Source organism: Gopherus flavomarginatus, chromosome 6 (assembly GCF_025201925.1).
Source record: "Gopherus flavomarginatus isolate rGopFla2 chromosome 6, rGopFla2.mat.asm, whole genome shotgun sequence".
NCBI lineage: Eukaryota > Metazoa > Chordata > Testudines > Testudinidae > Gopherus > Gopherus flavomarginatus.
This window is the reverse complement of record NC_066622.1, coordinates 110,167,326-110,183,115: the sequence shown is the minus strand read 5'-3', so window position 1 is coordinate 110,183,115 and position 15,790 is coordinate 110,167,326. Positions and strand designations below refer to the sequence as shown.

General features: G+C 37.9%; 1 protein-coding gene across 1 annotated transcript in view; it reads left to right on the top strand.

Moving 5' to 3' along the window:
- Positions 1-14,220, top strand: part of KNDC1 (kinase non-catalytic C-lobe domain containing 1) — a 103,392-nt gene extending 89,172 nt beyond the window's left edge. The window contains exons 21-30 of the mRNA XM_050959785.1: positions 300-413; positions 1,123-1,270; positions 1,543-1,722; positions 5,815-6,027; positions 6,347-6,429; positions 7,762-7,912; positions 9,945-10,067; positions 10,191-10,250; positions 12,091-12,248; positions 12,790-14,220. Coding sequence (XP_050815742.1) covers positions 300-413; positions 1,123-1,270; positions 1,543-1,722; positions 5,815-6,027; positions 6,347-6,429; positions 7,762-7,912; positions 9,945-10,067; positions 10,191-10,250; positions 12,091-12,248; positions 12,790-13,021 — 1,462 coding nt within the window. The 3' untranslated portion in view covers positions 13,022-14,220. The remainder of the gene's footprint in view (positions 1-299; positions 414-1,122; positions 1,271-1,542; positions 1,723-5,814; positions 6,028-6,346; positions 6,430-7,761; positions 7,913-9,944; positions 10,068-10,190; positions 10,251-12,090; positions 12,249-12,789) is intronic.
- The last annotated feature ends 1,570 nt before the right edge of the window (positions 14,221-15,790 follow it).

Genomic DNA, 15,790 nt, shown 5'->3' with positions numbered 1-15,790 from the left:
ATTGTATACAAATTAAATTTAAAAATAGGAATGTGGAAATTGAGATGGTTAATTTGGAAATTTTCTAATTTTGAAAAGTCAGATAGTTTAATGTTTAGAATTCCCATTCATGGGAAATTCCAAATTTTATTTTTTTATTCCAAAATTGAACTTTTTTTTTTTTACTTAAGAATTTTCCATGGAATGGGAATTCAGACTTTCAATCTGCTCTAGTTGTAACTTTTTTTGTTGCTATGTTTTAATACAAGAAAAAAACTATACCATTGCTTATCTGAAGCTTTTTTTCTTATATCCCACAGAAATGCATTTTTAGAAGGTTATGTACAGCAGTTCCTCTACACATTTCGTTATTTCTGCACACAAGAAGAATTGTTGAAGTTTCTTCTTGATAGAATCAGCAGCACTTTATCCAGGTACAGTAAGTTCCTGTGAGCAAAACTGTCCAAGTTCTAGAGACTTTTCTCCCCAATGTGAAAGAAGTATTTCTAAAAAGAAGCCCCTAATTGAATTGAATTTTGTTACTTTTTTTTTTAAAAGAGATTTTCTTGTGAATAAAGGAATGTCTGCACTACAAGCGCTGCAGAGGCACAGACACTTTCTACATCGACAGAAGGGGTTTCTCCATCACAATAGTAAATCCACCCCTTCCAGGGGTGGTAGCTAGGTCGATGGAAAAAATCTTCCATCAACCAAGCTGCATCTGCAGCGGGGGTTGGTTCAACCTAACTACATTGCACAGAGCACAACATTTTCCACTGCTTTGAGTTATGTAGGTAGGGGTCGACTTAAGTGTGAAGTGTAGACCAGGCACAAGAGTGGAACACAGTGAAAACAGAGTAAGTTCTGTACTGGACAATATGCTTTCTTCCTACTTCCACTCTGAACTGCTATTGACTTCAGTGGGCGTTTTGTCTCAATAAGTAGCTGGGTATTGGGACATTTTTATAAATGAAACTTTTGTTCCTCTAGAGGTGTAGATGCCAAAGAAAGGGAGACTTGGGGTTTTTTTGTTTAAGTAATACAACTGGCAGAAAATTCTTGCACTTTTCTCTCTCAGCCTCTTTTTAAGATTAGACTAAAATGACAGTTTCAGTGCACTCACTGCCTTTCTCATATTACCAGTGCAAATGGGGATCCCGCCTCTCTGCTTATCAAAATATACAATCGGAGTTTCTACATTCTGCAGGCTTGGATTGAAGACTGTTATATTGTAGACTTTGCAATAAAAACTGATCTTTTGTGCATGCTACAAGACATTATTTCTTCCAAGGTAACTTATTATAACTTGTTGTTATTTTGGTGAAAGCTTTAAGTAAAATGTCATTTAAATCAAATGTAGTTATGGTATATACGCAAACCCTATTATTAGGAGCCTTGTCTTTCTGAGTAAAATTAGTGTGAAAAAATTATGCCTAGTGACACTTTCTTGTTACATGGCTGTAATAAAATATGTGAATTTTCTTATAAATGCTCTTTACTTCATCACTAATCTTTTAAAGAAAAATCAATAGAATTGCCTACTAAAACCTACTTTCCATTTAGATTGCTCCATTAAATGGCTATGGTGAACGTTTGCTGGCAGTGCTTCAAAATGCTACTGGCGGGAAACATGGCAGTGCTTTCCAGTGCTATAACTGGGATGAGTGGAAGGAGGAAGAAGAGGATGATACAAAATCTTTACATTCATTATGCAAAAAGCTCTCTGAAGATGTCAACCAAAAGGCATGTAGTTTCTTTAGCTTACTTTATATAGAGAGCTGTCTTGTATATTTTTCTTGCAAAAATAAAGGAATTTTTAATTTAACACTTTAGGCCCCAATTCAGCAAACCTCTTATATATGTGCTTAAGTCCCATTGACTTAAAGTTTAGCATGTGCTTATGTGATTTGCTGATTCAGTACTGATTTGCTACAGTCATACTAATTTTAGAGGCTGTAAAATGTTTACTTCTGTTCCATTTTGAGACTCATAATTGCTGAAAATATTTTTCCCTATGAAATTTGCTACTATTGTAAATAACTTATTGTGATGCTCAGTACCTCGGGGGAACACCATGCACCCCCCTGTTCATCCTTATAATATGATTGTGTGGTATCCAATGCAAAGTTTGTCATGTTGGGTGTCTTCAGAAGGCTCATGATACACTGTGTATTGTTGTTATAGTAATGTTATATGTTAAAGGCTGTAATTTCATGTATATAGTTATGAGGCTGAAAATGTGTTCTCATGGCTTAAAACAAGCTCAGGAAGACTCCCCAGGAGCAGAGTGGCAGTTCACACCTCATCAGGGCATGTATGGGACAAACCCAGCCCAGCCTCACAGGAACAAAGGACACTGGCCTAGGCAGCAACAAAGGATCTGTTGGACTCTCAAATCAGTTATCCCCTTCCCTTGGTCAGTTTGGGACTATGATGAGGTAATGCTCACCTGACTCTGAAGGGGCGGGGCGGCAAAGCCAAGATGGAAGAAAGAACACGATAAAGGGAGAGATGTTTGCTATGCTCTCTCTCCTCCATCTACAGACACCACCACAAAGCGAGTGAAGCACTGATCAAAGGGGAGAGCTTGGCTGAAGAGCAACCAGCCAGCCTGTGGTGAGAAGCATCTAAGTTTGTAAGGGCAGTGAAAGTGTTAAGATCAGCCTAGAATGTGTTTTGCTTTTATTTCATTTCACCAAATCTGACTTCTTGTGCTTTGACTTATAATCACTTAAAATCTGTCTTTTGTAGTTAATAAATTTCTTTGTTTATTCTACCTGAAGCACATCAGAGACTCCCCTTGGGATAAGAAGCCTGGTACATATCAATTTCTTTGTTAAATTGATGAACCCATATAAGCTTGCAGCATCCAGTGGGCATAACTGAACACTGCAAAATGGAGGTTCCTAGGGTTGTGTCTGGGACTAGAGATATTAGCTAGTGTCATTCAGTTGCGCCATCCAAGCAGTGGCTGGCCAAAAGTGCTCACTCATGTAACTGCGAGCAGTTTACATGCTAGAGGTTGTGGGAGAACAGGGGTTCTCAGAGCAGAGCAGGGTAAGGCTGGCTCCCAGAGTTGAGGATTGGAGTGACCTAGCAGATCACCAGTCCAGATAACACCAAGGAAATCTGTATAAAAAAGTTTAAAATGAACAGAAGAAAAAGTGCTTTTTGCCTACAGAATTTCAAAACTTTACTGCACCTTCCTCTTACACTACTGACTCTCATAAATCAGAATTAGAAGACATCAGCTGGTACAAAGTAACTTCGGAGTCCTGAGAATCCAATAGACTTTGCTTGAAAAAAAGCATCCTCACAAGAAAGAGTCCAAAGTGCTTCACAGATCAAATATGCTAGTTGAATAGCAGGATCCCTGTCCCAATGAGCTTACAGAATGTTACTGCCTTTATACAAAAATCCCATAGAATTTAATGGGGTTAAATCAACAGAGCTCTATGGAAACTCTGGATAGTTTATAGCAAAGATGGGGCATGAAGAAGAGAGGAAGGGAGACTTGGATAAAGGAGCAGGAAAATAAGTGGATTTTTTTATGTACTCAGAGGAGGAAAAGAAATGGAAATGAACAAGGCTACAGACCAGGCAGTTATAGTCATCAACTCATTACGTAACTAGAGGCTGAACTAATATCACAACAATGAAGTTCATGAAGAAGGGACAATAACTCAAGATACCGAAGGGGAGAAGAGGCAAAAGTATGCCTGCCACACACACACACACGAAAGCAGGAGTCTAGGATGAGAGCCAGGATGGGAACTCTGGAACAAGAAAGATACTGTTGACAGTGACATGGTGAAGGTTTAACTATGCAGTGCGTTTTGAACATAGACGACATACAGTAGGTCTAAATGTCCAAAACAGTAAGTGAGTACAGCTCCATGAAGGTCCTTGGCGACACACCCCGTGACACAAGGCCTGATTGGGATGTTTTGAAGTGGACATGTCAGAGGCAGAAATTCACGACTAGTTAGTGAGAAGTTATCCATGTAGAGGGGAGAACTCAGCCTGTGAGAATGTATAGAGGGAGAAAAGGAGGAAGTGAAAGACTGAGCCCTAGTGGGGCCACCAGCTGTGTGGGAGAGGAAGAAATGAGAGTTCCCAAGAGCAAGGCAGAAGCTGAATCCATCATAGGACAAAATAAACCTCCATATGTATTTTATAAACTCAAACTATCTCTATATCTTTTTTAGGCTACCTAGAAATAAATAAAATGGTTCCATTTATAGGTTTAGTTTTCTTGTTTTTATACCTACATTCTCAATGCTGTGTACATGCACACTAACAAATTAGGTTTGTTTATATTACTGGCAGTTAAATGGCAGAGCAAGCCTAACATAAATTGGGTGTTCTCTCCCGTCTCCACTCAATAGTTTGTCAGCTTGGACAGCATGGGGCAAGGGACAGTGATTATTATAAAAAAAAAAATTGAAGTCTAGGGTATGTATTCTCCTTTACCAGTTCATACAGTGTTATGGTAGCCTAAATCTGGGGCCCTAAATTCATTCAGTTTCTTCTTAAATGAATTAAGTTCAAGAGAAGAATTGGATAGTCCGAAGAGACAAGAATGATTATTTAACACAAATAACATGATGTAATGTTAAATTAGCTGTAAACTTATTACTGGCAACTGTAATCCTGTATAAGTTGATCAATTATATGATGCATTTATTGGAATGTCTAATTTTTATATCCTCAGGCACTGACGTGGTAGAGTAGCAAAGATATTTTAATGAACAAATAACAACAAGGGCACATTGTTGACTCATATCCAGCTTCTCGTCCACTGTAAGCCCTAAGTCCTTTGCTGCAAATCTATCTGCTATGTCCTTCATGTTTGCATGACAACAGTTCCCAAAGTGGATGTCCAACTCCAAAATGATTTCCCATTGACTGGTAGCAATCCAGCATTGCAAGTTGCAAGATAGTGAGTGCAATTGCCACTCGCTTCTCCACTGTCAGTGCAGCTCTCAGTCTGGTGTCCTTGCACTTGAGGGTTCGGGCAAGCTCAGCACACCGATCCAGGATTGTGGCTTTGCACATCTGAAAGCTCTGCAGCCATTGCTCATCATCCAAAGTCTGCATTACAATGAAATCCCACCAGTTAATGATCGTTTCTCAGGCTCAGAGGCAGCATTCTACCATCTGCAAATGCTTCATGAATGCCACCATCAACCTTGAACTGTTCTTTGCTATGTCCCACAGAAATCTATCCTCCACAAAACCATCATGTTCCCTGATGATTTGGTGGTTCTTGGAGCTCTGCAAATACTGGAGGATTGTGTGTCTTGTGCTTGCAACACTCATCACAATAGTCCAGTGCTGTGCAGGCTCTATGCTTCTGTCAAATGGCAGACAGTGAAGAATGCTACATGGGTGCTGGGAGATTTTTTTTTTAAAAGGTGAAAATTATGGGATATAATTGACATTATGGGATGGAGAAAGTTGCATGCTGGGAAGTTGACCCCTTGCTCCCAGTCACCCTTGGATGACTTGTTTCTACTCCATCATGTATTATCCAAACTTCCCAAAACAGAGTGCTCTGAATGGTGGCAAGTTGCACTCTGGGATATCTACTGATGATGTACAGCGTGGTGCACCAACACAAGCACTACTGGTACGTATTCGCAACACCAATATAAGGAGCCAAGTATGCCTGCACAGAAGCAATATACTAACTGTGGTGGCTCTATGCCTACATAACTTGCATTAGCAAAAGTTTGCAGAATAGATGTTCCCTCAGTAAGTTATATTGAGAAGAGACATCATGTAGGCTTTAGAAAAGTTACAGCTGTAATAAGCTACTTTTTTCTTGTATAGAGCTTTAACTGGAAACTCGCCAAAGGAAATGGCCCTATTACACATCATCAGAAACAAAGACCATACACAGTTGGGTCAGCTTTACCGAAGCCATGCTATTACAGTTCTACAGAAAAATTCTCTGGCTCTTATGCTAAAGCAAATGAAGGAGGATCTCTCTTAACTGAATATAGTGCACAAGAGCTTTGCTGTCAACTGACACTGTTACAACAGGTAAAAAGACTGGATTCTATTGAGAGTGGGGACAAATCAGTGTAAATGTTTGTTGTGTAGTCATCCTTCTTCCTTCCCTCCCTCACCTCATGTGTTGATTGCTGTTTATTCTGAGGTTCACAACACCTATGGAAAAATAGGCCAGTTTCCTCCCCAAGTCCCTGCAATGTCTGGAGTCACTAGTATCAGGAGTTCTGGTAATGGTTTCTCCTGAGAACCTTAGAGAAGAGAAAATAGAGGAAGAAAAAGTATTTCTTGTGATACCTAAAATAATTGCCAAGCCTAATGATCACTATGATTTAAATTTTTGTCTGTGCAGGAAATGTTTCATAAATGCCATCCAGTACACTTCCTAAATTCAAGAGCACTTGGTGTCAAAGATAAGTGTACCACTGTACAAAAGTAAGTGGGTTACTTTTCCTGTCCCCCACATCCCTGCTGATGCATTGTTGATTTTTGTATTACACCCTATGTATATAAGGAAAGTGGGAAATGGAGAATCTACATTGTCTTTCAATGTAAAAAAAAAAAAAAATTCACAGTAAGGAGTAATGGAGTTTTATCCTTCCAATGACTTGTAAAATGAAGTTCAGCAGACCAAAAAATTTTCTTTAGGCCACATTGTCCAGGTGACTTGAAATCCAGAGTAGAGCAGGTCAAAAAATATTTGCTGAATGTTTTTGAAAAATATCACAATGTTTTTCAAGTATATTATGTTGTACTTATATCCATATAGATGGAAAAATAATGAAATTCTATCTTTTAGTACTGATTTGAATAATTCTTATATATTTGTAAACATATAGGAATTTTATTGCAGATTTTAAAGAAAAGTGATTTCAATTTTTATTACTTGCTCAGCTCTAATCCAGAATAAATATTAACATTATCACCAGTTCACACACAATCTTCATTATCCTTTTTTTTTGTTTTAATTCATCTTAATTGGTATGTGGATTCAGGGGGCCTGATGTCTTTGGCGGGGTGGGGAATTGCCGCAGGTCTTCGGGGACCCACCGCCGCAGATCTTCGGGGCAGTCGGCTTCGGGTCCCAGCGTGGAAGGACTCCCCCACCGCCGAATTGCTGTGGAAGATGCTCCAGGGCTGGCGAGAGTTTTCCAGGGCCCCTGGAGCAAGTGAAGGACCCCGCTCCAGGGGCCCTGAAAAACTCTTATGAGGGTCCCTGCGGGGCCCGAGGACTGGGACAAATTGCCCCACTTGCTTCTCCCCCCTCCTGGCGGCCCTGCAAGCTGGATCTTTTGCCCTACCATTTAAAATCCAATAAAAATGCCATCTAGCTCCTACTGTGTTGTAGTGCAGACAGGACTCTGTCTTTTAGAATCTCACTTTTTTGTGTTCGTGTTCATATTCCACAAAATAAAAGACGGACTAACTTTTCGGTGAGTGTGGCCCTTTGACCACTGTTTATGAGGGGAGAAAATGCTTTGTTATTGTTAGTCAAACTAAAGAGATGGCTCAAGTTGCAAAACTTGGGACTACTTAAAAAAAAAATCACATCTGCAGATGTATGTTTGTACTGGAATTATAAAGTCTACACAAAGAAGAGAAATTAATATAGGATAGAATCCAAGCACATGCCCTTTTAAAATGTATTCATCAAGATTGTAACTAAATAACATATTGTACATTTTTAAAATGATTAGAATGTTAACATCTTTTCCTTCAAGTTTTGTAGCTGTAAGGTCTAAATTCCCTATTGTTTGTGTTTCACAGAGCTGTTCCCACTGAATCACTGTCACTTAAAGTCTGTAACCTCTTTCTGCCAAATTGCATACAAGACAAGTACCTCTTACAGCTTTTGAGAAATGCAGACGATATCAGCACCTGGGTTGCTGCTGAAATTGTGACAAGTCATACTTCCAAGGTTTGCTATAATTTTTATTTGGTTATTAAATTAGGAAGTAGTTAGTTATTTGCTATTGTTTACTGTTTCTGGATAGCAAAGCTACACAAAATGCCTGAAATATGCCTGCCACTGTGTTGGCAACAGTTTGTTGCACTGTTGTTGGCAGATCCGCTTAGTGTTTTGGATCTGTTCTGGTGGTGGGGTTAAAGACTTAATAGAATATAAGAATTAATTTACCATGAGACTGCGGATGTCTGACTTTCTGCTATTAAAATGGCCTTCTTACCACTGAAAGATTTTCTACCTAGAACTTTGAGAGGCAGGGTGCTGCAGTCCTGCTGCTGTTTTAGCTCAAGTAACAAATCCTAAAACAAAATGTACCTTTTTTTTCTCTCTTCTAATTTCATTTTCTCACATTTCTAGTCTACTTTTATGGTCAATTTAACTAATACTTTCCTCAGAATTAAAAATAAAGCTTGATGGTTATTAAACATGAAGTCATTTTGTGCATTGGTATATGCATTCTGAATGACTTCATCTGAAATCTTTCCATTAACTTATTAATACAACATTTTCTAAATTAATCATGATAAAGTCAACAGAATCCAGTGGTCCCATAACAACTCATAGTGGGTGTTGATAACAACTTTTGTATAAAAATTTGTGGTGACAACAGAGTTCAAGTTCCCAAACCCTGAGTCGTTATCTGCCAAGTAAATAGCATCACCACTGGCAGTGCAAGAAGTACTTAGGCTGCTCCCAATGCTTTAATGGTCAATTCCTTTCTGACCATGATTCTAGACCTGGACCTGAATCTGCCCATGCAGATTAAACCAGTCTAATCCAAATCCAAATGGTCACCATACATTTAGTGACCATCACTGTGTGCACAATTTCTTTTCTTTTTATATTAGAGACCTCCCTGGAGCATGTCTCCATAAGTGAGAATCATTAAGATAATATCTTCAGATAAGAGCCAGTTGCTCATTTGTTGGTTTTCTGAAACGGTCATCTCAGTGAATTACCCCTCACCCTCTTAACTTCTGAACAGAATATTTCTGTTTTGTCTATCATTGGCTATTATGGGAGTATTTTTACTTCCCACATGAAGAGAGATGAGCACTGATACCTCAGTAGGGGTAGTGTGTAATGTGTCTTAGAATAAGAAGTTATGGGAGCTCCATCCAAGTCTGCAAATCCACCCCAAAGTGGTAATCCATAAAAATGGGTACCTTCAAAGAACAACAATTACAGGTGACTGATTACCTCATATTCCTCTGTGTTCAGTCAGAATATTTGTGCAATAAAGAACTCTAGTATAACAACTTTATTATGGACTTTTGATATTTTCACTAACCTTAAGAGAGTATGAAAGGTTTGTCACCAAACACCCAAATTGGAATTGCCTTAAACTGTTGCTGTTGTTTTTGTTTGTCTGTCGCACTTCTCAGAAACATACAAATTGGAGAGCAGCTTTTACTGCTTTTGAAAACAAAGCTTAAGATGGGGTAATTTATCAGAATATGGCAGCCATAACATACAGTTCTCTAATCCTCTGTCAATTTTGAGCGTAGCATTATTCAGTTAGTTGTAACTTAGCCAATCAGAATGTAACAAAGTCAATTTATTTTGCCAACTTTAAAAATGCCGGTTTATACAACTGGTACTACACTTTTAGATGAGTGATTTTCATTTAGTGATTTTCAAGTCCCTCACTTGTTCCTGGTTGTTTCTGTCCTTTCGCCTCCTTAGAATTAATTACTGTGTGTCTTCCCAACCAGTTAAGAGTTTTAGGATCAATTGTTTTACTGGCAGTAGAGTTGCAATTTGGCCTTTGGACTATGCCCTCAAATGGAAATAAAATGGTATCCAGCTTAAGTTTCTTCATAGCAATTGGCTTCATGTGATGACTCTCAAACATATTATTTGTTTTAGCTCCAGCAAATTACTATTAGTTATTATTTGTATTACTGTAATGCCTAAGAGCCCTCGTCATGGACCAGACCAGTGTGATGTAGTAGATTTTAATATTTAACTGTATTTTTTCCAGTTGCAGGTGAATTTACTATCAAAATTTCTCCTTATAGCAAAATTTTGCTATGAACAAAGAAATTTTGATACCGCAATGCAAATCTTAAGAGGGCTGGAAAATCTTGTAGTACGACAGCTACCAGTAAGTGAAGACTTTTAGACTTTTTTCCCCCATGTAGCTATTTTGTTTTTAGCAAAAGTAAGTCTGTTCCATTACGAAGATTGATATCTTTTCAGATTAAAGTATTTTATTTACTTTTTTAAGGCTTGGAAAATTTTACCATCAAAAGTGTCTGAAATAATGGAAGAACTCAAGGCTGTTGAGGTACAGTATGAGTCTCTCATGTGAAATACTTATGTGACACTTCATTGGTTCTCTTTGCAGGATTGAAGCCAAAATACAGTTTATACTGTATAAAAAAATTGTTCCATGTTTAATGACTCCCACATAAACCTGATTACTTTACACTTGACTGTTTGGGTTTTTCGACCTTCCAAGACCAAATGCCAACCTGGGCTCTGAAAGTCAAGTTGCATTTTTTTCTGGCTTGCATCTAATTGCCAGAAATTAATATTGTGAAACTAGCACTTAATTAATAATTATTTTGATGATAGTCAAGACAGAACAGTTCACTGTCCCATAAGTGGTTGATAACAATAAGAGCTGTTTAGAATTTTATAATGAAATTTTGTCTAAATTTGGCCTATTGGAAAATGGTTAGGGTTTTTTTGTGTGAAAAGACTACAGTTTTCTTCAATTTCCTTTTTTCAATAAAAAGGAAAATTAGAGCATTACAAAACATAACAGACAAATGCTTTTGAATTTGCCAAAAGCTTTTGCAGAACTTTCCTTTTTTCAACCAGATCCATTAACCATTTATTTTAGTTAATAAATCAGCAGTTATGACCAAATGCACACAGGGAGCAAATATTTTGTGTGGGAAAGCTGCTGTTTTAACAATGACTTTTCTGATCATAAATCTTTAAGAATACAAAGAGCCCAAATTATCAGATAAACCCAAAAGAAAACTAAATAAATTGAGCCTTGCAGTGTGCAAGATCTCCAAGCCCATGGTGAGCAACCTGTGGCCCATCAGGGCAAGCTGCTGGTGGGCTGCCAGACCATTCCAGTGGATAACCCACTGCTGCTCTAAGCTCAAGCTTTAGCTGACTGCCAAGGGAGAAGAATGCGAAGGCAGGGATACTTAATTCAGTCTTACCAAACAACACCTGGGACTATTTAGCCCAAAACAAAGGCCAGTCTGCTTAGCCACCAACAGACTCAGTAATACCTCAGTTGTCAGCAGTACCCCAGACTGCTGGTAATGCTAATAAGACCATCTTGGACATCTCATCTTGCTCCATTATTTAGGCTTTTGATGCAATACCTAACCCACTGCCACTTTTTAAAGATGCCACATACCAAGAGTTAAATGTTAACACTTTCACTCTAGTATTTTGTAAAACTCTATTTTGAATTACTGAAAAACAAGGGCGGAGATTTTCAGAGCCTGCTAGGAGATTGGCACCCAGCTCCTATTAATTTCAAAAGGAATTACATGGCTGTATCCCCTTGTAACCTTTGAAAATCTCAAACAATATCTCTCTGTAAAAAGAACAGGAGTTTTTATGGCACCTTAGAAACTAACATATTTATTTGAGCATAAGCTTTTGTGCATCCAAAGAAGCGGGCTGTAGCCCACGAAAGCTTATGCTCAAATAAGTTTGTTAGTCTTTAAGGTGCCACAAGTACTCTTGTTCTTTTTGCGGATACAGACTAACACGGCTGCTACTCTGAAATCTCTCAGTAATTGTCATAACATTTCATCACTAACTTTATGTACTTGTGAAACTGAGTTTGCTTAGACCTAAGGTGCATTCTGTGATTCCAGCTACAACATGGTTGTAAATTAGAAATGTTTATTAAGAACTCCATCTGGGCTATCTTCTAATTGAAGTAACTTTTGTTCCATACTCTACCTCAATTGAGCTGCCACCAGGTTGATCAAATGCATTATCTCCTTCATCTCCATTTTAACTTCTATACTGTACATGAAAAAATTACTGTAAAACAAAAATGTTTGTTAAAGACATAAAACCAAGGACTACTTTATGAAGCCTGCTCTGACATTTCTCATGGGCTTTCCTTGTGTAAATTATACCAGGTGTTTTTAAAAAGTGACAGTTTGTGTTTGATGGAAGGAGAGAGATTCAAAACACTCCCTACAATTCCATCAGCCTATGTTCTGGCCATGCACGTCCAGCAGCTTGAAACTGGAGGATTTACTATGACAAACGGAGCTCATAAGTGGACTAAACTTAGGTAATTATTTTAATTATACATGTGTCACCTATATTGTCTAGTGCAGGGGTAGGTAACCTATGGAACATGTGCCGAAGGCAGCACACGAGCTGATTTTCAGTGGCACTCACACTGCCTGGGTCCTGGCCACCAGTCCGGGGAGATCTGCATTTTAATTTAATTTTAAATGAAGCTTCTTAAAGATTTTTAAAACCTTATTTACTTTACATACAACAATAGTTTAGTTATATATTATAGACTTATAGAAAGAGACCTTCTGAAAACATTAAAATGTATTACTGGCATGCAAAACTTTAAATTAGAATGAATAAATGAAGACTAGGCACACCACTTCTGAAAGGTTGCCGACCCCTGGTCTAGTGAGTCATAAGAAGTAACGCATCAGTGCACTTTTGACAGTTTAAAACACTTCAGTCGTTTTGGCAACTTATTAAAGAGACAAATACTGTACAAATAGATGCTGCGTGCCTTTGAATTTCCTTTTAACATTTTATCATCAGCACTAAAAGCAGACTAATGTTTTTCTCTATTTTCTTTAAAGAAACATTGCAAAAGTTGTGAGCCAAGTTCATGCATTTCAAGAAAATCCCTATACCTTTACTACAGATTTCAAGCTCCAATCTTACCTCAAACAAAGAATAGCTCATTTTAATGATGCAGACATTTCTGCTTTAGCAGCTGACAACTGTGCCAACTTCCATCAGATACGAACTGAAAAACATTCCCGAAAAATTCAGGACACATTGCGCAGAATGAAGGCAACATTTCAATAAATGTTTACATCTTACCTGCTTGTTTAATTCTAACTCCAGAGTATAAAACTGTGGATGAAAATGGCTTCGACTCCTGTATCAATTCCCAAGCAAACACTCGAGTGAAAGTAGTTTTAAAACATTAGCTCTATCTGAAATGGATATATTTCTTATCACAGAATCATAAAATGCTAGCTAATGAAAAATCTTAGACCTGAGCAACGGGAAAAAAGGATGACTAGTCTCTAGTATGAAAATAGTCCTTAGATGATATCACAAGAGAAGTAATGTGTAAAGAAGCTAATGTTTCAACTTTCAGTGCTGTTTTGGCCTAAGAGAATTCAGATTATAATTGACAACGTATAGATTATATTTTTTATGTAATCACTGTACATTTGTATCCTGTCACTATGTATTTGAATTTATGGCTATAGATCATCTGCTAGCCTTACATTTTTGATGGGTTTTGCTTTCGTCTTAGTTTTAAATTATAAATGTCAACACTACACTCTTGATTTTGAGTGATGGAGAATCTTCCCATTGGACATCAAGACAGAATAAGTAAAAAGGGAAACACTGCACTGTGTATTTTTAATGCCCTTGAGCCAGCCTATCTCCATATAAAACTCAGATCTGAATCAACATTTTACCACTGTGTTGACCTGCTTCTGCCTTCATGGCCTAAAGAAAAGAGTAATTTTTAAGGCTTGCTTGCTTCGTCTCCAGTTGTGATAAGCAATAGTTGTAAAATTTGCATGTGAGTTTACATAAACATGATTATGCCTTGTGCTGAGGTTACTTTCCTAGTATTGTAGTGTTCAAAAATATGATCAACACAAAATAACTTTGCATCAAATTTGTAACTACATCATGCCAAAAGTTGGTATTTATAATATTTTTACAGTGAGCTGTGCTTATAAAACACTGACTGGCAATGAAATGTGGTGTGATAGCTAGAAAGTTCAGTAAGGTACCTCAGGCTTATGCAAGATTTCTAAAACGTTGTCTGTATCTTGTTGATAAAGTTAAGTATTTCTATATTGTTTTCAGAGGGGTAGGGTCTTAATGTTACCAAAAAAAAACCAGCTAAAATAAACAAGTAAAATGCATTTCTCAAATCAAAGTGGTGGTGTCGGAACTGTGTTTCAAAACCGAGAAGCATCCTGTTGAAATCCCAGGTATGAATTGATTGCATGGAAATATTCTTGTAATTGGAGTGTTCTCATAAATAGTGTTTAAGAGAAAAAGATCCCAATCTGATGGCAATATATGATCACCAACTTCCTGCTCCCCTTTTCCTCAGAGTGTGCTAATTCTTTTCATTAACTACTACAATTATTTTTTCACACTGTGATGTATTTTCAACACAAGGCCAAATATTGTGCTCTGTTACTGGTGTAACTGAGAACAGATCTGTCTGTGATCAGGGAGTTTTTGCATAAATCTTTGTCATTTAAGAAACAGTTCTGTGAATCCTGAATCACAACTAAGGAATTTGTTGCTATCTTTTGATTGTGTTCATAGAATATTTTTGCAACATAAAAAGTACTGTAGTTTGAAGTATTCTTACATTACTACAGTATATGACGCAAGATGGCAATGACATATGTAGAATTGCCAGACAAATCTTTTTATAATAGGTTATCTATCTTATTTTAACCTGTTCTTAATTATCTTTAGTTGTTGGCTTTTTCTCAATCACAAAATATTGTGTTTGTTCCATGAAAATGACTGATACTATTCAAGCATCTAAAACTCATTTCATACCTTCTATATATTGCTTCAATATATTACACTTTGTATTGCTATAAATGTATAGAATTACTCTTGCAGTACTTTTATATGGTGGAAAGTTATGTTCTTGCCAATCAGATATTAAACTTTTAGATTTTGTATTTAATAAAGATACCATCATCCCAAAATCAGAAATAAAATATTTAATGTAAATAAAAATTGCTGAAAATAATTGTTTCACAGGCAAACCACTCTTTGGCATTACTATAAGCAAGTTGATTATATGTTGCATGACAGTTTTTTAAATAAAACTGTTTCTAGACAGGTTTCATTTAGTTGTATGCTAGTTGTTGACACAAATACATGACCGATTTGTGGGCGGGGTCCTGGGGAAGCTAGAGGATCCTGCATGCATCCCCACTTTGCAGTCAGACGTGACTCTCAGCCAGCCTGTAAAACAGAGGTTTATTAGATGACAGGAACATGGTCCAAAACAGAACTCATAGGTACAGAGAACGGGACCCCTCAGCCAGGTCCATTCTGGGGCCCAGCAAGCCAGACAACCCCGTCTGCCCTCACTTCCCATCCCCAGCCTGCTCCCAACTGAAAATCCCCCTCCAGCCCCTCCTTTCGGGCCTTTGTCTCTTTCCCAGGCCAGGAGGTCACCTGATCTTTTTGTTCATCTTTAGCTATTCCCTTGCAGGGGGAAGGGCCCTGGACATTTGTTGCCAAGATACAGAGTGTCGACCATTTAGCACACTGGAGACTTAAGAAATGCATAGGGGAAACTGAGGCACCCACACAGTATTCAGAGGAAACATTAAGAACAGTCTCATTATATCACACCTGCATCCTCAGTTGTGTTTTCAGCCCTTTGTGGCTGTTACATAGGGAATGTCTACATTACAGAAACACCCATGGCTGGCCTGTGTCAGCTGATTCTAGCTTGTGGGGCTACAGAGCTGTTGAATTACAGCGGCATTTCGGTGGGGACGCCTCTCGATGATGTCGCTTGTCGATGGCAAGTGATGTCATCGAGAGGCGGTGCCGCCAAAA